This window comes from Stereum hirsutum (assembly GCF_000264905.1).
Source record: "Stereum hirsutum FP-91666 SS1 unplaced genomic scaffold STEHIscaffold_12, whole genome shotgun sequence".
Taxonomy (NCBI): domain Eukaryota; kingdom Fungi; phylum Basidiomycota; class Agaricomycetes; order Russulales; family Stereaceae; genus Stereum; species Stereum hirsutum.
The window spans coordinates 191,244-211,098 of NW_006763142.1; the positions used below are offsets into that span (position 1 = coordinate 191,244).

The window sequence follows — 19,855 nt, forward strand, 5'->3', positions numbered from 1 at the left end:
TACGTCCTTTTTTGATAAGGCCGTCCGAGTACTGGTCGTGTATAGTACGCTGTTATGTTTGCATGTGATTCCATACAGGTATGATAGACTTGACTCGTCGGCTGCTTTTATTGTGAACAGGTCTTCGCGTAGATGATTTCGGTGTACGAGTAAAGCTTGGTTCAACGAATATGACACATAAGTCGAAATGCGGTTGAGATTCGATGATGATGTGGGTGTGTCACTCTTCGATGTGCGATCGCGACTAGGCACAACTGTGTGGACAGGTGCGCCACGTGTCATATAGTGGCCCAGGTAGGGAAGAAAATACAGAGTCAACATCCAACGGTCACAATGTAAGCAAAACAGGTTACTATATTACAGAGGCAGCCGTGTATCGGCAAGGATAATCTCACATGTAAGATTGGAAGCAGAGGGAGAAGAGACGCAGAGAAGACGATGAGGGGATGCATAGGTCGGCTATAGGGCAAAGGCGTCCCGTTTAGGATTTGGAACTGCACTGGTTCAATCCAGCGCCGCAGAACTGGGCTGCAAGAACCCATACGAGCACCTGCACGTCAACATATAAAGGTTAGTCAACAATTATCCTGCCCGCCACTCGCAATGCCATCTAAACGGCTATCGCATACGAGTACGAGCAAACAGATTAGATGACGACTTACCAAGGCCACCAAAACTCCGAGCGCAACCACCCTCTTATTCTTCCACCACATCTGTCTCCTCACAGTCCTTGCCCCTCTCCTAAACGCCGTTGCCTGACTCGCCATGTTATCCGTCTTATCTACCAACAACTCGATCCTCTCTCCTCGACTAAGGATCTGCTCAACGTTCTGCACCATGATGTTCTTGACCTGGTCGAGCTCGTTCTGCGCGCGGGCCAGCTCGTCGGTTGGAGGGTTGGTGTTGTAGGTGTACATGAGCTGGGAGATGGTGGGCCCAAATGTGTGTTGGAGGGCGTGTGGAGAGTGAGGGATTGATGATGACGAGGAGGTAGATGCAAACTATTTTTGAAGGATCAATGTGAGATTATGAGATATGAGGCAAGGATACTAAGACGACAGTACCTTTCGTTGCAGGTCGCCGAGGAATGTAAATGGCATCCGTCTGTGACGGCGCTCAAGGGTGTCAGCACCACGATACTGATGGTATAAACTCAATACGAGCGTACCTTCCGGCAGAGTCATCTGCCATGGTCAGAAAGATGAATCCTCCCTCCGCAATATAATGGAACAGGTACTGCTCCCAAACATAGGTCATCTTTGAATTACCCGGCCCTATCCTCGATAGGATGGTCTGCGTGGCTAAACCACCAAAATGGCGATTAGTATACTCACATAAGCGTTCCCAGAAGATATTGCCTACCTTGCGAGAAATCTCGCTGGCCAGCCTGATGCTCCGCAAGGATAGTGTCTCCTTGGGCAACGAGAGCGTGTATCTAGAATGGTCAACTAGTCAGACTTCGCCATTTCTCTTTCCTAGGAATTCTGTATTAAACAATACAGATGAGAATAGCTGAACGCACCAAAGACATCTCTGGATATAAATGGTGGTAAACTGGTAAAGGGGGAGGACAGTATCAGTACTGCGGCAAGTGGCCCTCGTAGTAGTGAGGTGACCCGAGCCGGCCCAAAGCCGGCCTGCCCTGCGTCATCGTCGCTCCACTCGATATGGCAATTCGTTCCCATACGGTGGTGTTCCTGAATCTGCGTGTGGCACTAGATTTGTGGCGAGGCATACCTTACAGCAACCATTGTTCTGTCAAGACTGATTTTCGTCCTGAATTCTTCCGCCTACTATCATCGTGCCAAGCGCAGATATACGATACAATTGAAATACACGTCAATTTTGGCAATATTTCAAGACATCATCCTAGGCCGGTCCAGGATATGTACGATTTCGACCACTCTTATACGAGACACCTACATGTCCTATGCACAGGGAGCAGAGTGGGTCCAAGGCACCAATTGTTTGCAAACCCATGCTCAGTGGATCACACAATGAGGAGACACATAAGTTGGACGAGCAGATAGTGGGATCACAGCACATGTTATGAAAAGCAAAAGCGGGACCGCGGGACAGGTTTTGCACAATTAAGATACAAAAACCCGTTGCGCGTCCAAGCGGCGACATTGATCATTGACACAACACAGCGGTACAAGGCCCCTCCCCAATCACCCATATGCATTTTGATTGCTCTCCAACGAGAGCACGACATACAACGTAGACATAGAGGTAAACTGCGACCTGGAGATCACAGACGACGACCACGGCGACCACCCTGAAAAAAAAACAGAACATGATGAATGGACGATAGGAAGTGAGGGAGATGCACTACATACCTTGCGACGGGTAGAGTCGGTGGGGACGGGGGTCACATCCTCGATCCTTCCGATGCGCATGCCGGAGCGAGCAAGAGCACGGAGAGCGCTCTGAGCACCGGGACCAGGGGTTTTGGTGCCAGTGCCGCCGGTAGCACGAAGCTTGATGTGGAGGGCAGTGATGCCAACCTCACGGCAACGGGTAGCGACGTCCTGAGCGGCCAACATGGCGGCGTAAGGGGACGACTCGTCGCGATCAGCCTTGACCTTCATTCCACCTAAACATTCCAATCCAACCGCTGAGTTAGTCGCGTATTCAGGTCGTGAGGCTGAAGATATCACGCACCGGTGACACGAGAGATGGTCTCCTTTCCGGAAAGATCGGTGACGTGAACGAAGGTGTCGTTGAAGGAGGCGTAGATGTGAGCGACACCCCAGACGAGCTCTCCCTCAGCGACTTGAGGACCGAGCGAGACGGTGGCCTCTTCCTTAGGTGCTTTAACTTTCTTGGGAGGCTGTAAACCAAGAGTAACATCCGGTCGTCAGTGATGCCATCCATCGCATTCCTCAAAATTTGAGGCCACGACAACGCAATAGATCGTTTCTCCAATAGCCTCGAGCATACTAGAGACCACGTACCATATTTTTGAGAGCTTGAGGAGGTCGGTGCTGGTGTCGATGATGAGCAGCCTGTTCGCCAACAGCCAAATTGTTGTGCGCGCGGCGTTCGGAAGTTGCCGCTTACAAATCTTTCGTGCCACCCTCGCGCCTTTCTCTTGACCCACTTTTGACCACCGCTTCGTTGCCTGATCTGCCCATGGCTAGCCTTCCATATCTTTCCTGTCTCAAAGGTGGAAATCTAGCTTTTTCCTGCTGGTATCAGTTGCTGAAAATATCCTTGTATCTCTTGTCGTGAAACTCACTACGCTGCAGAATTTCAGAATTATAACGATGACTCGTCGTGCTCTAGCGCATGCAGGTCAAACCTGTCTCTGCGTATGTAGCACAACAGATCATCACTCTAGAGAGTATTCGGTACCATCTAGGGCTCTATCTACTCGTGCTTCTTCATCGTGCCTTCATCTTCCCCTTCATCACAGTCCGGCTTCGTCGTGTTGTTAACGATCGACTCTTTCAACGCGCGGACTGATCGTCTTTCGAACGCGAAGAGGACGTAAGTTTGCTTCTTCTATGCCCTCCCTGTTTTCAAGACGAGCTTTGTCTCAGCTCGAGTGCAAATGTGACATCGAATTGCTGACTAGGATATCTCCGATAGCGCCTCCTTCCAACCTAGGGCTCTCCAGGCCTCTGGAAGATAATCCACAAGCTTTGACATTCTGGACCTCGCTTATAGCATGTTACAATGGGTGCAGGTAGCTCCCTGTGGCTCCCGATCTCACTCAGACGAATAGGGTCGTGCTTCTGCCTCGTTTCGCCCGCAGAACGTAGTGCGGCCGTGTTTACCTACCCTTCGTACCATCATGGACGTCGCCTCGCCGTTCTCGAGGGAAAAGGTCACCCTATTTCTTTCAGCGAGTATCTTCGGCGTATCCAATTTGAGGACGTTCTCGTATGCCTGCGGGTCACATCAACACTACACTCTACTACACTACTGTAGAACAGAAGACTGGAGCATGCCTCGATAAGCCTGTGCACCACGAATTCGGCATGGTCATTACTCATCTACAAGCACGAAGTTCTATTGTATCTTCTGCTTCTGACTTACCCTTCGTTTTTCTCAAGACCGTCTCAATTCATCTTGTTCCATCGACCCATTGCTTGCACGGTTATCAGATAGCGATAACCGGCGGTCTCTGTTGCCTGCCGCAACGGTCTGCTGCGCCACTTCGCTTTTCCTATGAGCTCTTGAGCCCCTTGCCGCTCTCTCAGACGTTGTGTGATATTTTCCTCCCATCTCACTTCTCCCACTCCTCAAATAACTTACCAATGAAATCCGATTCTTGAAATCTCGCATTTACTCCACTCCCAATAGTCGAGAATAACCCTGCCAAACGCGCAATTGCGGGGACCAATCGCAGATCACTGATCTGTCCGTGCACACCAGCTGATCCAGCCGATTTCCCAACGAGCCCCTATCCGATTTCCAAATCCCACCAGAGCCAACTTTCGTCGTGCGATTGTACTTATGGATTCAGCAGTTTACATATCGTGATCGTGTAGAACGCGAGGCTGCGCTCAGGTCGTGGTGCGTCTATCACGCCGTACACGCCAGGATAGTCAGATGCGGGACCAGATCCCACTGTGCTTGGGTCTCCAGTCGAGTATAAATATCTACTCATGGGACCGTCTTGAGCGTTCCTCATTACCTCGCACTTGATCACCTACTACACTCACTACACCCCTCTCAACACCAATGGCTCCCTCCCCTCAATGCTCTGCCCTCGCTGCCGCTAAGGAGAGGAAGGGTCTGTACTCCTTGTCCTATTACTATCCACACCATCCCTACCACCCTCGTCGCTATAAGTTCCGACGTGCTTACGGCTGCTTTTCTCTCTGGATACTTGTTCTACCCAGGTCTGTCCTACGGCCAGATCGCCTCTCAGCTCGGCACCTCTGAGCAACACGTCGTCGACAGTACGTTCTTATCTTCTCATCATTTCACTCCGGCGCTGATCGCACAAATGGGTGGAACCGATCCCAGTCTGCACTGGAAGCAAGGCCGCCACTTCTGACGAGTTCAATGCTCTCGCTCAAGTCTTGGACATCAAGGCCGCTGTACGTATCCTCACTCCCTTGTACTGCATGGCCCACCCCTCACCGTTTCACCGTCCTTCTCCCACTGTTCTTCCTTCTCGTGTTGTCATGGTTTACTGACCGCAAACCTTCAACCTTACTATGCATAGCCCCCTCACGACTCCGCTCACGTCACCAAGTAAACCATTCATTGGTTCATCTGCTTTGTATCTCTAGATTCCGGGTTTTGTTGTAGGTTATCGGAAGGTGGGAGTGTCTGCATAGCTTGTACGAGATGTTGGGACGTGCGTTGTAATGTCATGCTGTTGGTCCGAGGCTAGGAACTCGATAGTGTGAGTATCAATGCAGGAACATCCAAGCTTCCAGAAATCCGGTAAAGGATCTGCGAAAGCTATTTTGTAATGCGAGAGGAAAAGCCTACGACTGAATTCAAGAGAAGGCCCACTGTGTGTAGAGAAGACGAGTTAGGACAATTGTACAGAAGGCTCGGGCTTTGCGAAATACAATCACAATCCATAACATTAGAGCGACAGTGGTGAAACATTACTGGGATATTACAGCAGTGACATATGGAACTCGTTTGGCGGAGAAATGGACAATGTCTGAGAGAGACGGCAAAGTGGCGAGCACTAAACACGGTTGACGCGCCACCGTGGCCCGCGAGTGGCACCACGTCCTTTTCAGTGAGTAAGTTTCCGTTACTCGAGAGAGGGGAAATATCTACACTGTTCTGAAAAACATCGGCCAGCGATTGCAGAAATTAGCCTGTCCATCCAGTCGTTTCTAGTATTTTGCTAGCGCTGTTAGACAAACTATTTTATCGGAATATGTGCCCCTTGTGCCAGATGAAGGCTCTCGTTTGAGAAGTGAATGACTGTAGTCAGGACGTCGGCCGTTTGATCTAACCCTTGAGAGTCATCGGATGTGCTGCGAAGTCCGACACGGATGATGACGCTGTAAAAAACGACTGCAATGAGAGGCGGCGCCTGTGTTGTGATGGAATAAGGTCTTCGATATGCGAGAAGGGACGTCAAAAATGACACTTACAACCGCTTCCATAATCAAAATTCCACTTAGCTGCAGAATGTAGCATATAAACAACGATACGAGAGTAACCGTAGATAGGACGCCTGCATCCACGATAATATGGATCACCGAAATCAGGGTGCGACGGCTATAGTTGGCGGTGGTCGATCGGTGTATCTTCTTGAGTTGAAAGGCTAACAACGCTGTCAGGGAATATAAGTAGAAGTATTCTCTAGCATACGGCATGAGACCTACTAACAAGTACAGATGACGTTAACAAACGCCGAGAGACCGACTGCAGTGAGCACCAGTGGTTTCCTTGTCTCTTTCAGTTGCTTCGTTGCATATCCACATAGCCCAATTAATCCTAACACTGGTGGTATGTAAAGACATCATCGGGTAAGGGTATGCCAGCCTATCGTGAGTATGATGATCGACTACGTACCGACGGTACAGCAGAGCAATATAGCAGGTGCCATGACCATAGCTAGTCGACTCTGGCATACAACATAGCAGCGGTATACCTTCGAGGATATAATCTTAGCCCCGGCACGGAAGCAGCCTGGCTCTGATAGAAAAAAAAAATCTGTTGCTCACGAGTACACTATCGGCAGTGAGGATTTGAAGACCAAGCAGGGTGAATTTCAGAATGTATGAGGTTGTGTCAGTGCTGAACAGCCATTTAACAGGCTGTGGTTGATTCAAAAGGCCTTCGATTGTACTCCACATCACCTGCACTGTTTGCTGGTGGGACAAGGTCAGCTCAGGGTGAGGGCTCTTACCGATTACGAAAACTTACTAGGACAGTGAGTATCAAAAATATGCATGAGCCACCAAACATCATAAAGTTGACCTGGTTCAAGCTTCGACCACGAAGGAGAACTAGGATGGTGAACCCAAATAGAAAGAGAGAGAAACCTAGTCGTTCGGCGTTGAGATTGATTTGTTCAGGTAGAAACGATGATGGACTGACCGCAAAGAACGCTTTCAAGGCCTACAGCAATAATGGCGATGGCCTCCGGAGACGTCACATTAGCCATGTAGTCAAGGATGGCGGAGGCAGCGAACAAGGGCGAAATCAACTTCTTGCAGGGACAGGTACGTGCGCACTGAACCTTTTATCCATGCAACACTTGCGGCTGTGGGGTGATACAAAATGATACCATCGCACCTAGCCATAGAGTCTGCAATGGAGACCACTGGTCAGAAAATATCAGCCGCAGAGACGCCCGGATCTATCCTGGCATATGTGCTCTGTTATAAATATGCAAATAGACTTCTTGATGTAGAAACAATACGGTCAGCATCAACCCATAATACAAAAAGCTCAGTGTTTCACTCGTCTCAGCAGGTATGGCTGTCGTTGCCTCGCACAGTGAAATTTATGTCTGCCAATTCGAGTAATTAGGTCGAAGTTGGCTTGCGCGTCAGTCGGTTGGCGGTGACTGCTGAGCATCTCGAGACCAGAATACATCTCCATTCACTGAGTCCAACTGTTTGAAGCGAGGCGCGACATGTTATATCTCGATGATATGGTATTCGGATTCGTAGACGTATTCCATAGAGATGACTGAAATGCATTATCTAGGTATCAAGTCCCATCCATGTCCAGACACCTTAACCGATCCTCAAATGTGATGATCTGTTTCTCGAGATCTATATCTTCCTGCTGATGGCCAAAATCTTCGCTCGGAAAGTGAACGATGGTACTCAGCACATGATCGGCCTGACTATTGGGAGACTCCAGATCCTGAGTCGCGTCGAAGGTGGCGTGCAGTCCTACACGTGTGATGACGCCGTAAAATATGACAGCAATGAGCGGAATGTTCTGTACATATAGGACGGTGTTTAGTATAAGAGGTATAGCGATACTGGATCATGGTGGCACCATGTAGACTTACTGCGCCCAACATGATGGTCAGCACGTTCGACTCAAGTAGATAAGAAATGAGTGTTGTGACAAGGAGGATGGTGTAAAGAAATCCCGCGTCCACGATGATGTGAATGGCTGATAGAAGTGAGTGATTCTTAGTGACCATAGACTTGTGCATCATCCAGAGCCGTATAGTCAAGAGAGCTATTCGGTTGAGAGATCGAAATTTACGCGTTAGCGAGAGAACGAAAGGACGTTGTACTTAATTTGTACAACAAGGGGAACACGGAAGCAAGAAACGTACTCACAGGTGCAAATGACATTGATGAGCAAACAGCAGCAGAAGAAGGCAACCATCAAACCAGTGCGACTGCTCTGCAGCTGATCTGTAAAATACCCCCAGGATGCAACAAACACCGTTCCTGAATGCGGTGACAAACATTACTTCAGGCTGCACGATGATCAGAAATGAGAACATGCCTAAGCTTATGCAGAACAAGATAATGGGTGCCACCATTAATCGCATTCGTCCTTGCCACACGATATAGCATCTATAAACCTGTAGTTGGAGTCGTTAACTCCACATGATTCCTGATGATAAAAGAGAAATATATGTCACCAGTACAGCATCTCCGATGAGAGTCTGCAGAGCGTCAATGGCCATGTCAATAATAAACGTCGCTGTATTCCTCTCTCCGAGCCACGTAGAGGGGGGAGAATGGTCTAGCAGGCCCTCAATCGCACGCTGCATAAACGTTGCGATGTGCTGTCCACGCGATTTCAGCGAGCATACAAATTGAACGAGCGATTAGGAAAAGCCTCACCGCGCTGGTGAGTAGCAGAAGTATACAGGCGGCAGAAAGTAATACAGGGTTGATGTCTCTCTTGCTTCTATGGTGGCAGAGTACCCGAATAGTGACGCCAAACATGAAGATGGAGAAACCTAATCACGATTCAAAGGTCTGAGTGTTACAATGAACTGTACAGAGGAATAGCGTACCATACAAAATGCACGAGAGACCAAGTGAAACGAGAGTAGCCTTTGCTAGAGACAAAGACGCCATGCGCGTGAACGATCAACGTTGAGGAAATAGAGGTGGGGCATCGATCTTTATATCTAGCTCAAGAACAGCGATGTTGCGAGAAAAGTCGATGGCGTTGCTGTTTACGCATAGCTGCACCGCAAGGGATCGAGTTCGCAGTATCCGGAAAGATTCCTGATCACAGTAAAGATGTAGTTACATCACATCTCGAGCATTCTTGGGGGTGAAAGACGATGAGAGCCAGACAAAAACGAGATGGGATTATGAATGATGCACTCGGAGTTTACTTATCCAACAAATAGACAGGATCACCTACAATCGACAAGAAATTATATCGAGTGACAGCGCTCTGATGGGGGAAGACGGGGCTTGCAAGATGGCGTTGCGTCGGGACTTGAGCTTGATCTGATTATTGTGAAGACGGACAGTCACCGACTCCAGTACGATGTATCGGCATCGTGAGAAAGTGGACGTACAATCGCAGTGAAGGCCGCAGCGCTACAAGGCAAGCAGAGGTCATACATCAACGGCATCACAACTCAGAATACGTAGAAGGATGTTGAAACTTCCTGGAGACCGACTTCATTCATTCCAGACCATTCGAGGTCATCATCGATGGAGAAACCAAGTTTCGCTTCGCACACGCAAGTACGATGTCCGCGGAATGGAGCCAAGTATACAGTAAGTCATGGCGGCATACTGCTAAATCAACCAGCGTGATCTTCCATATTGGCTACAACCTGTGCAGAAGTTGGATGAGCTACCCGCTCATATTCCGATGATACTTTCATATCGGGTCTGATGAACATGAAAGGCATGGTTCCTTCCTACCAACTTAGATACTTAGAATGTACACCATGAGCCTATAAACGGATACAAAGATAGATTGCACTTCTCTTGGACTTCGATCATTTCCCGATTCCCCTCATTTCTATTCGTGATCGGGGCCTGTGCCACCTTGCCGCCCTCAGCACAGTTCAGAACCCAGCCTGCGCAGCCTCCCTCTCCGCCAAACTCCCCCTCGCGGCCCAAGCCTTCACATGCTGCAAATCCTCCTGTTCCTCTAACTCCTTCTCCGCCTCCTCCGTCAACCCCCATCCTCCTCCCCCCGGCGTCTCGATAAGCAACCTATCTCCTTTACCCATCCACACCGTAGCTTTCCCTCCGATGTTGACGTACCGCGGCTCCTGGGGCTCGCTCGCACTGGAGCCAGAGTCAGAGTCAGAGCTAGAGTCCGGCTCGATGAGGTCCCCGTCTTCTTCGCGCGGCTGTTTGATCCAGGTGTTTCTCCCGAGTGCGCCAGGTCCACCGCCTTCGAGGCCATAGGGCTGTCTGGTCCTCCGCTAAGAATATATAGCAACGCAGATGGACATCTATCAGCATATTCATTCGATCTTCTAGGAACGCTCGTAAAATCATGGACGGACACAACGAAGAGCGAAGCCTTCCGATGAGTTCTATCTGATGCACGAAAACCTGCCTAGGCCTGATGTCATGGCGTGGCAGACAGATTTCCGGTGACATTTACAACAAAGAATCAATATTGATGGACATTCCATGCCTATGATATCGCCGCACGAACGTGGCCACGCGTAGTCTCGCAGTTTCAAGAGCGGTTGTGAGCATTGAACCCCCGACCACACGGTTTCAAGGCCCCGAATACCGAGCACCGACGAGAAGAAGGAAGAAGAAGAAAAGGGACGCGAAATCAAACTCACTTCCGACAAAATCGAAACCTGCAACCCCTCCGTAAACTCCAACTCCCTCACAACTCCCTCGCCACCCCTCCACTTCCCCTTCCCATTACTTCCATCCCTCAACCCAAACCTCCTCACCACTAACGGATACCTCCTCTCCAAAATCTCCACGTCCCCGATCCTCGTATTCGTGATGTGCGTATGCACTCCGCTCGTCCCGTGCCACCCAGGGCCCGCACCGCTCCCGCCCGCTATTGTCTCGTAGTAGCCCCATCCTGCCACAGCGACGGTGCGACCAGAGGCGTCGGAGGCTTTGCCGCCGGCGCCGAAGGTGAGGTTGTTGGTGCAGCCTTGGGAGGCGGCGCAGGCGTGGAAGGCTTTGAGGACGACGTCAACGATGCGTTGCGAGGTTAAGACATTGCCGCCGCAGACGGCAGCGGTGCGTGAGGGACAAAGGAGGGAGCGTTGGGGGATGCGGACTGTGCCACACAGAGGCCATAGCACCAACAAAAAGAGGTAATAAAAAAGTCAACACACGGCTGTGATGTGGATGGGGATGGCGGGGTGAACGTACTGTCAAGCGGGACCAGACATCCAGCGTTCAAAGGTATATCCATATCGAGCATACTCCGCATACAGTAGATGACCGCGCTATGCACGACCGAGATCGGAGCGTTGAGGTTCCCGCGGACTTCGCAGCCTGTGCCTTCAAAATCGAAGATCGCGGAGCCAGCAGAGGGGTCGATTGCGACGTGGAGGCGGATCTACGAGAGTTTGTCACGGAGGCGGAGTCAGTGTACGGAAACCTTGGGTGGGGTGTAGACCTGCATGGGTATATCGATAGTATGAAGTTGGAAGAGGGGGACGAAGAAGGGAGGGGCACACACGGGCGATCCGTCGTCCAAATAATCTATTGCGCTCAGAACGTTCGAGCCGTTCTTCTTCGCTACGTCTTTTAGCAAGTTCCGTACGGACATCTCGGCGTTGTTTCGAATGTGGTACATATAGTTCTGGACGGTCTCGAGGCCATAGTCATCGACGACTATGCAAAGCATGAGCCCCATTCGAAAGGACTCCCGGATCCTAAGACTCACTCTGATGAATGAGTTGAATACCCTTATGGTTCGCCGCGATTTGCTAGTTGAACAGAACATAATCTTCAGCATTTCGTTCTCATCCTCAAACATAAACCACTTACCGCCTTCAAGTCACTCTCGACATCCCTCAAATTCCTACACCCACTAGCGCCCGGGTACCTCGCCGGTCTATCACACATATACTCCCTCAATCCCTCCCCGTCGAACACGCCCTCGCTCACTATCTTAAAGCTGACGATCTCCGCTCCCTCTTCGAAGATGTTGACGGACGTGGGGGGCATGGACCCTGGGAGGATGCCGCCAATGTCGGCGTGGTGGCCACGGGAGGCGGTGAAGAAGATTATTTTGGTGGGGTTTGTTGGGGAGAAGACCGGGGAGATGATAGTTATGTCTGGGAGATGGCTGATAGTGAAACGTTCATGAGCACCCGAACTGAGAAGTTGACGCCACAGTGTGGCCCATCCGACGGACTGGAGCTTTGCTGCTCAAGCACATCCGGACACAAGGTTAAATTGACAGCAAAATTGCACCGCCAATCGCGAGTGGACCATCGCAAGTGGGCCGTCGCGAGAGCAAGGCATGATAACATGTTGAACATGGAGGAAAGACTCACGAGCCACCGGCATGCGGAGAATTCGTCATTAGCACATCGCCCTCCTTCAAACTCTCCCCATGTAATTTCATCTGATACTTGACCGCACTACACCATACCACATCCCATTCCATCCACCCCATCCGATCCCACACACATCGATCAATCAGTCAGCGACCCAGTCCCAGCTACTTCAGCAACCAAACCAACAATGAACTCACAAACTCATGCTCCCCAAATGAATCGGAATAAATGGCGCATTCGCCACCAAGTCTCCGTCTGGCGCAAACAGCGCACATGAGAAATCCAAGCGCTCCTTGATGTTGGTCGATATGGAGGTCTGTTGCAGCGACCGGCCCATCGCCTCTGCTACGGACATGAAGCGGTTGGCGAAGAGGGTGAGCAGGATGGGGTCTGGGCCTTTCTTAGTGATGTGTTTGGAGACGTCCATGGTAATATGTAACGCTGGTCGGTTGTATGACGAAGTCAAGTCAAGGAGATCAAGTAAATCCTAGAGATGTGGATATCTGACTAGGGGGGACGAGATGTATGTCAGTGGTGTTCGTGAGATTGAGACTTTCGCATCATGGATAATGCATCATGGCTCACATACAATACTTAGAAGAGGATACCTGTTCTCGAGTCACACCGAGCAGCAGTATTTATGGGGGTCACAGAGCGTCAACGTCGTGGACGAGCGCAAGGAGCTCCGTAGGGCGGCCGGCGGCAAATGAATTATGGCGACGACTACTGAGACTGTGGCGTGCTGTGGCCCAATCTCACTCAGGATACAAATCTATTATCTGGAAAATTCCTTGCCCCTTGACGCACAACAGTGACTATGGTATATATTTACTTATAGCTGGGGGCCCGGCACTGGCATGAGACCTCTCTTTACTCCTATGCAGGCTACGATAAAGCAGTACTGTAGTAAGAGTAAGGAAAAGAAACGACTGTACGAAACTGTACAGCGACTTTATTGCTCGTTATGCCCTATTCTTTCCAGCTCGGGTCCTCTGACCTAAGTGGCCCTGGCCTGACCTGACTAGCCTGACCTGCCCCAGTCATGCAAAATTCCCCCTTCCTGAAACTTTTCAGGCCTCGTCAGTGGGGCACATCGTAGCTGAGCTAAATCTGCCTGGGTTTACAGAGTCAGACCGAACCAGGCAAATGCAAGTTTTGCGACATGGCAGGGACATATGCGGTGAGTGTTAAGGAGAAGTATGCTGCTGAGTGCAAATCCTCCCTGTTATAGATGGACATCAAAGCAAGTAGCCTATATTCCCCTGGCAAGCACCTCCGAACTTCGTTTTATCGTGTGAGGCAATGCAAATCTTGTTGATGATGAACGAGCCTGGCGGCAGGTAAGCAGTCTAACACGACATAACACTGTCTCAGATAGACACAGTCGACGCCAGTCGATCAAAGCTAGAGAAGTTTGTGAACCAAAGACGGGCTGTTCGTCTACATAACGACCATGAGAACATGAAGTTCGAGCCTGTTCGAGCTCACGCTTTATTTCAGCCGGTGCCACACGAACCATACACATTTCCCAGGCCACATCAACATCAAATCCTCTTTTCAACCACCTTATCCTCGTCCTCCATCGCGTGCCGCATTCGATATCCAATCTTTAGCAGAAACAATCGAATTCCCAAGGGTGAACACATAAATCATGGCCGACACGCTCACGAGCTACCTCGAATCCCAAGCCTCCCTCGTTCAACAAGCCGCGCTCGCGCTCCCCCACCAATTCTCCACCTGCACCCATTCCCAGGGCTACATTCGCCAATCTATCTACCTTTGTCTCACCTGTGCTCTACCCCGCGGTATCTGCTCTGCGTGCTCCATAGCCTGCCACACCGACCACGAACAGCTCGAGCTCTTCCCGAAACGCCACTTTCGATGCGACTGTCCCACTACATCGATCCCACATAAATGCACGTTGCACAAAGGAACAGAGGGCGGAGAGGAGGATAATGCGGAGAATCATTATGGTCAGAATTTTGAGGGATTATTTTGTAGATGTGGGAGGACGTATGAGGCGGAGAAGGAGAGGGAGACCATGATCCAGTGTTTGGCGTGTGAGGTGGGTTCCTCCTGGCTTGAGACGTACATTCGACTCACCATATCTATTGGTAGGACTGGTTTCACGAGTCATGTCTTCACCTCCGCGAGCGACCATCCTCGCGAGAATCAACACCCGTGCCCGACGCGTGCCCGACGACCCAAGGTGGGCCACACGACGCGTCTACAAGCACTGCCCAAGACGCGAACGCGACAGCCCCTGTCCCAGACGATAGCCATGATAATGACGAAGACGACGCCCATTCCGACGCGTCTTCTTCAGGTCTACCGCCCCCATTGATCACAGCCTCAGACTACGACGCCCTCATCTGCAGCTCCTGCGTCCGGAAGATACCCATCTTGCAACGATGGGCAGGCACACCTGGCGTCATGATGGTCGTGCGCGATCATTCCAGCTCGCCTTGGAAGGTTCTCAATGGCGATACGTCGAACTCTAAGGCTAGTCGTACCGCGACAGACGCAGAGTCCCAGGACGTTTCCGTGGTGGATACATCCACGGAAGTATCAATAACGACGACGACGGAATATAAACTAGGAGACAAAAGACCCCTATCTCCCTCTTCCCATGACCACGACATCACAACCACAGACTCCAAAAAACCACGAACTTCTCCCCCACCCTCGACGGCTGATCCGACTCCGACCCCGTCAACATCCCAATCCCGATCCCGATCCCAATCCCACTCACGCCGCTGTCTCGCCCCGCCCGTCGACCCAACTGCCCAAAGGATCTACGCCTCGCTACGATCTGAGGCTCAGGCTCAGGCTCCCAACCTCACTTCCACTTCTTCGTCCGTTTCTACTTCCGATGTGGCGACACTACCCGAATGTGAAGGGGATATCTTCCTCACGGACGACTGGCGAACGAGATGGTGTCGTTGTGACTCCGTACGTGCCCTTCTCGTACACTGCTTTGCTTCCTTCTCTTCCTTTCCGCGCCCACTACTCACACACACCATTACTCCATTCACTCGACTTGATTTGATTTTGATTTTGCTCAACCCCATTCACCTGATATGTACCTGTACAGTGCCTGCCACAGCTGGAAGTGCAACCTTACCTGCTAGAAGAGGAAGAAACCTACGAACCGCCGGAAGATCCTGATTCACGTACGTATCCTCTTGTAAATTCGTCAAATCCAACCCCTTCCCCTCCACTTCCCTCACTTCCCTACATACCTCATTATTCAAGTCCTATCCGACCATCCGTCGTGCTAATGAAAAACAAGATAATTGGATGCTAACAATGTTGGTGGTGACACCGAATAACAGAACTCTCCCTCGAAGAACTTGGCGTGCGAGCTCTATCGCGTATTCCGCGTGAACGCGCACTCGATGGTATCCGGGCGTTCAACGACATGCGGTATGTCCACCTCCACCTCCTTCCCTTTTCTTTGCTTCTGCTCCCCTCCTTAGACACAAATACTAACCACCCGACTTCGAATGACCACCAAACACACATACATACCATACAGCGACTCCCTTGTCTCCTTCCTCCGCCCCTTCGCACAACAGGGCAAGATCGTCGCAGAGGACGATATTAGGGGATTCTTCGAGGAGAAGCGACAGGGACAGGGAGGGAGCTCATGAATTTTTCGTTCGCGGAGGTAGACTTAGACTTCTTGCTTTACTGTTGTACGTCCGAGTCTTTCTTGTGCCACGCGTGTGCATCTGTGCTTTCTATTCGATATTCAAGTTATCTGGCTTTGGCGCTGAAGCGCTGAAGCTTGTGGTGCTTGTCGCTCAAGTGGCGAGAGAATCTAGTTGCCATCGGAGAGTTGAAAGACTCTTCGCCGTGCTTCCTAGAATCGTCAGGCGAAAATCGCGCGTTCGCCGTCTTCTACCGCGGTGTCTTCATATTTGCTCCTGCTAACGTGATTGATGAGCTTTCCCTACCCAGAGCCGTATTGATCAGTGTGGCGCAACATGACTGTATGTTGCAGTCAGTGATATCGTCATGCTTTCCGTGGAGTTTCGCTGGTCCATGAGATGTTTATCATGACAAAGTTGACCATTGGTCGAATGGACGCTTGGAGTTATCAAATAATCATATCTAGCATGGCCCGTTTGAATGATGACCGGCGAGTTCTCCGTCAGTACAAGAATCGTCGTAACGTTGCACTTTTTCAAGATTCCGTATACAATCATGGCTTCTGAACTGTGCTCTGTACTGAGGCTTGAGGTGACAGCCCCTATGGTCGAACTTTCGGCTGGCTGTCGTCGATGGATGGCAACCGTACGAAGGTGAACAGGTCAAAGAGAAGCAAAATATAGGTGCACGAACTCGAGAGCCTGAGTGCACGCATAGGCTACTCGCTTTCACTCCGTCCGCTCAATGGGGATGCGTATGGCCATGGACGTCATTTGTCGACGTTCGATTGGAATCAAATAGTTTTCCGTCAAGTCCTCGGACATCGGAGCTCCAGAACGGGCGACAGTGAAAGCTCAGTATGAGGAAGAACAGGCAGTAACGCCGCTTGAAATTCGAAGGGGTACATACTCATGCTACATATCAGCTAAGACCTGGATCCCTTGCGGGTCATCCGAGAGCAGGATGGTGGAAAAGAAGTTCAAGTGCTTCGCCCTGTGGATGCTAGATTCTGAAGTCGCTCGGCGTTCTTTCGAGGCGATCAAAGGGGTCCTGCTGGTTCCCCTCATCCTAACGTACGCCTCGTAAGGTTCGGGCGGCTTTTTGGTCTCTGCTCGGTTCAAGACGAAGGTGGAGCAAAGCATGTAGCTAAGACGACTGGAATCTTTTTAGAAGCATTCAGCCTCAACCAGAGCGGAGCCAGATTTTATTTTCGCCCGCAAGAAATCAGAAGGCGCGTCCGGGTGCGTCGCATCATCAGCCCATGTCGGAAGTCACAGGGTAGAGAATGATGGCCTATAATTAAGGAGTCTCGATTGATGAAAAACACAGGTCCACATGCGACTGGCCACACAACAGAACACGGCAATCCACCGGGATATCTAGACTTCTCACTAAAGCAGTAAGACGCAGGCATCTCCTGAGTAACTCGACCCTTCAGGGCTTCGGCAGCGGGATCCTCATGCCAAAGTTCGAAAGGGCATTCACGGCTTCGTCGGAGTAGGGAGGGTAACGGAAGGCCAAATGTGGGTCCGCCCTGAAAGCGACGAAGACGGTCAGTTACGCAGTGTGAAAGAATACAAACGCCCAAAAAGTGAAATTCATCGACACTTACGCGAGGGGAACATGAACATAGCTTCTGAGCTGGGTGAACGTGTCGAAGGAGGATTTACCAAGATACGATCCGTCTGAGAGAGCGAAGGCGCAGAGTTAGAACCGCATTCACTTGGAGAGTAGTATCAGTTGTGAGGCCGACGTACATCCTGATTCACCAGAGCCACCAAACGGCATCTCGTGTACCACGAGTTGCTGGTACGTATCATTCAGTACGAGTGTTCCTGAGGCGGTCTTTTCGAGGACTACAGATGTACAAGTATCAGCAACGATGGATATTAAAGCGACGATATGTATGAAAATAGACGCACACTTGTCCCTGATAGCCTCACTCGACGTGAAAAGATAGATGACCAACGGCGTAGGACTGAGAAAACCAACCGATATTAGAAACGAGCATCGAACGGAGACCACTCAGAGTGGCAATGAGACATACCGTTCAGCGATGATGCGAATCGCATGATCGGTATCCTCGACCGGCACAAGTGAAAGAATCGGACCATACACCTCACTGAGAACACCATACAGTCAGCATCGACTTGGCCGCACAGTCTGAGACACCAGTAAAGCCGTGAAGGATAAGAATGCGTACTCCTGCATCAAGATATCATCCAACGGTACATCCTTCACAACGGTCAACTCCATCTTCTTCCCAGCTGCCGTCTTACCCCCGATAATGACTTTGCCTCGCGTATTCTTGACGAGGTTCGAGAGACGGTCGTGGTGTATTTCTGAGATGACGTGGCCGATGTCGGGAGATTTGAGTGTTCCTTCGGGGAAAAAAGTTTTGTGCCATTTGTGGAACGCAGCGACGACGGCATCCATTTTGTTCTTAGGCACGAGACAATAGTCAGGGGATACGCAGATCTGGTGAGGAGACGTGTTAAAAAGCGCTATAGCATCGAAATATAAGTCACTCGAGATGGAACTCGCCTGGCCCAAATTATTCTGCTTCCCATACAGAATGCGTTTTACAGAGAGATCGATGTCCGCATCTTCCGCGATAACGGTAGGGCATTTCCCTCCTAACTCGAGCGTCAATGGTGTGACGTGCTTCGCAGCCGCAGCCGCGACCAGCCTTCCGACGCGATTCGAACCCGTGAAGAAGATATGGGCAAAACGATGGTCGAGAAGAGCTTGTGCGACATATTGATCACCATTGACGCACGCGAATGCGTTGGTGTCGAGGTATTGCGGGAGAAGGTCTGCAAGAGCTTGTGAGACAGTGGGACAGTATTCGGAGGGTTTGATGATCGCCGTGTTTCCTGCGGCAATAGCACCAACTAGGGGACCGAGGGTGATCACATATGGATAACTTGATCAAAGAAGACAAGTCAGTGGGTAGTAGAAGGGCCATGCGATTCAAAAAGAAGACAAGACGCATACTTCCAGGGCGATATGATAAGCACAATACCCTTGGGCGCTCTATAAACCGTGGTGTCCCACCCACTGCGCCACTCTGGGAGATTACTGGGCTTCTCGGGTTTGACCCAGTCATCGAGATTTTTGAGTGCTTCAGCAACAGCATACACCACGGGCCCGACATCTAAGCGAATGTGGCACAAAGGCAGCCATTAGTTTCACGCATCGATCAAGAGTCAGAGCAATGTACCCGCGACCACTGCTTCGAGGCGTGGCTTCCCAACGTCAATGTTGATGGCCTTGACGAGGCGGTCTTCGTTATCTTGAAGGAGTTTGCCTAGCTGGTATAGCTGCTGGCGTCTCCACTGCAGCTTTTTCGTGATTCCAGAGTCGAACGTAGCCTTCAGCCTTGCATAAATCTGGAGAGAACAGTAAGATAGAATTCTCTCGAAAGCATCCGGACCAGTATACTTTGGGGACTTGGTCGAAAGGTGTATATTCGAGTTGGCCAGACATATCAATTGAAAGAGATGTCGTTGTCGTGCGAAAGGGAGGGAAGGTCAAGATGATGGGAACTACTGGGAGGCTCTGTAGTCCTGGGGAAGGGCTAACGCTTAAGTACATAAAAAGCTCCGGAGTGGAAAGCGCACTCAGTGGGTTGTCTGATCCAGGAGACTCTCACCTAAACAGCTTTACGTTCAAGGTAAACCGTAAGCTCCATCGGCGCTTCATCAAGATCGCCTCCAGGCCTCAGGAACGCACTCTTGCGCTTGTGAATCTTGAATCTGACAAAATAGAGCGAAGCTGAAGTAAGACTGATCCTGTTGAGCCCCGGCTACTTTG

The 19,855-nt window shown here is 50.6% G+C and overlaps 8 protein-coding genes across 8 annotated transcripts; 2 read left to right on the forward strand and 6 right to left on the reverse strand.

Annotated features, from left to right (window-relative positions):
• Positions 1–290: 290 nt before the first annotated feature.
• On the reverse strand, positions 291–1,600 carry STEHIDRAFT_170244 (VAMP/synaptobrevin-like protein). The gene is made up of 6 exons (XM_007306826.1): positions 1,523–1,600; positions 1,363–1,435; positions 1,169–1,301; positions 1,065–1,104; positions 663–1,001; positions 291–550 (listed from the first exon to the last, which is right to left on the reverse strand). The coding sequence occupies exons 1-6, from the start codon at positions 1,529–1,531 to the stop codon at positions 482–484; spliced, it is 663 nt and encodes a 220-aa protein (XP_007306888.1). The 5' UTR covers positions 1,532–1,600; the 3' UTR covers positions 291–481.
• A 651-nt stretch (positions 1,601–2,251) lies between these two features.
• On the reverse strand, positions 2,252–2,830 carry STEHIDRAFT_62151 (uncharacterized protein; the record flags this gene model as incomplete). Its single annotated transcript, XM_007306719.1, has 3 exons — positions 2,252–2,278; positions 2,340–2,596; positions 2,665–2,830. Coding segments are annotated over 3 exons (450 nt in total), but the record flags the coding sequence as incomplete, so codon positions are not given.
• Positions 2,831–3,115: 285 nt separating this feature from the next.
• STEHIDRAFT_123350 (uncharacterized protein) lies at positions 3,116–4,057 on the reverse strand. The gene is made up of 3 exons (XM_007306827.1): positions 3,595–4,057; positions 3,252–3,492; positions 3,116–3,169 (listed from the first exon to the last, which is right to left on the reverse strand). The coding sequence occupies exons 1-2, from the start codon at positions 3,652–3,654 to the stop codon at positions 3,373–3,375; spliced, it is 180 nt and encodes a 59-aa protein (XP_007306889.1). The 5' UTR covers positions 3,655–4,057; the 3' UTR covers positions 3,116–3,169; positions 3,252–3,372.
• A 635-nt stretch (positions 4,058–4,692) lies between these two features.
• Positions 4,693–5,215, forward strand: STEHIDRAFT_132886 (uncharacterized protein; the record flags this gene model as incomplete). Its single annotated transcript, XM_007306828.1, has 4 exons — positions 4,693–4,744; positions 4,854–4,913; positions 4,981–5,054; positions 5,183–5,215. The coding sequence occupies 4 exons, from the start codon at positions 4,693–4,695 to the stop codon at positions 5,213–5,215; spliced, it is 219 nt and encodes a 72-aa protein (XP_007306890.1).
• Positions 5,216–7,650: 2,435 nt separating this feature from the next.
• STEHIDRAFT_113009 (uncharacterized protein) lies at positions 7,651–8,996 on the reverse strand (the record flags this gene model as incomplete). Its single annotated transcript, XM_007306829.1, has 7 exons — positions 7,651–7,887; positions 7,961–8,136; positions 8,241–8,318; positions 8,350–8,383; positions 8,552–8,698; positions 8,757–8,875; positions 8,933–8,996. 7 exons carry the CDS (start codon positions 8,994–8,996, stop codon positions 7,651–7,653), a joined length of 855 nt encoding a protein of 284 aa, XP_007306891.1.
• A 956-nt stretch (positions 8,997–9,952) lies between these two features.
• STEHIDRAFT_159357 (Hydantoinase B/oxoprolinase) lies at positions 9,953–12,812 on the reverse strand (the record flags this gene model as incomplete). The annotated part of the gene is made up of 8 exons (XM_007306830.1): positions 9,953–10,318; positions 10,694–11,151; positions 11,247–11,436; positions 11,479–11,714; positions 11,767–11,809; positions 11,871–12,171; positions 12,383–12,469; positions 12,583–12,812. The coding sequence occupies 8 exons, from the start codon at positions 12,810–12,812 to the stop codon at positions 9,953–9,955; spliced, it is 1,911 nt and encodes a 636-aa protein (XP_007306892.1).
• A 1,224-nt stretch (positions 12,813–14,036) lies between these two features.
• On the forward strand, positions 14,037–16,111 carry STEHIDRAFT_170246 (uncharacterized protein; the record flags this gene model as incomplete). Its single annotated transcript, XM_007306831.1, has 5 exons — positions 14,037–14,450; positions 14,504–15,337; positions 15,480–15,558; positions 15,721–15,811; positions 15,924–16,111. 5 exons carry the CDS (start codon positions 14,037–14,039, stop codon positions 16,036–16,038), a joined length of 1,533 nt encoding a protein of 510 aa, XP_007306893.1. The 3' UTR covers positions 16,039–16,111.
• Positions 16,112–17,338: 1,227 nt separating this feature from the next.
• Positions 17,339–19,549, reverse strand: STEHIDRAFT_123352 (aldehyde dehydrogenase). The gene is made up of 10 exons (XM_007306832.1): positions 19,484–19,549; positions 19,263–19,431; positions 19,037–19,196; positions 18,584–18,965; positions 18,243–18,517; positions 18,087–18,161; positions 17,962–18,017; positions 17,797–17,895; positions 17,652–17,724; positions 17,339–17,573 (listed from the first exon to the last, which is right to left on the reverse strand). Exons 1-10 carry the CDS (start codon positions 19,526–19,528, stop codon positions 17,474–17,476), a joined length of 1,434 nt encoding a protein of 477 aa, XP_007306894.1. The 5' UTR covers positions 19,529–19,549; the 3' UTR covers positions 17,339–17,473.
• Between the last annotated feature and the right edge of the window lie 306 nt (positions 19,550–19,855).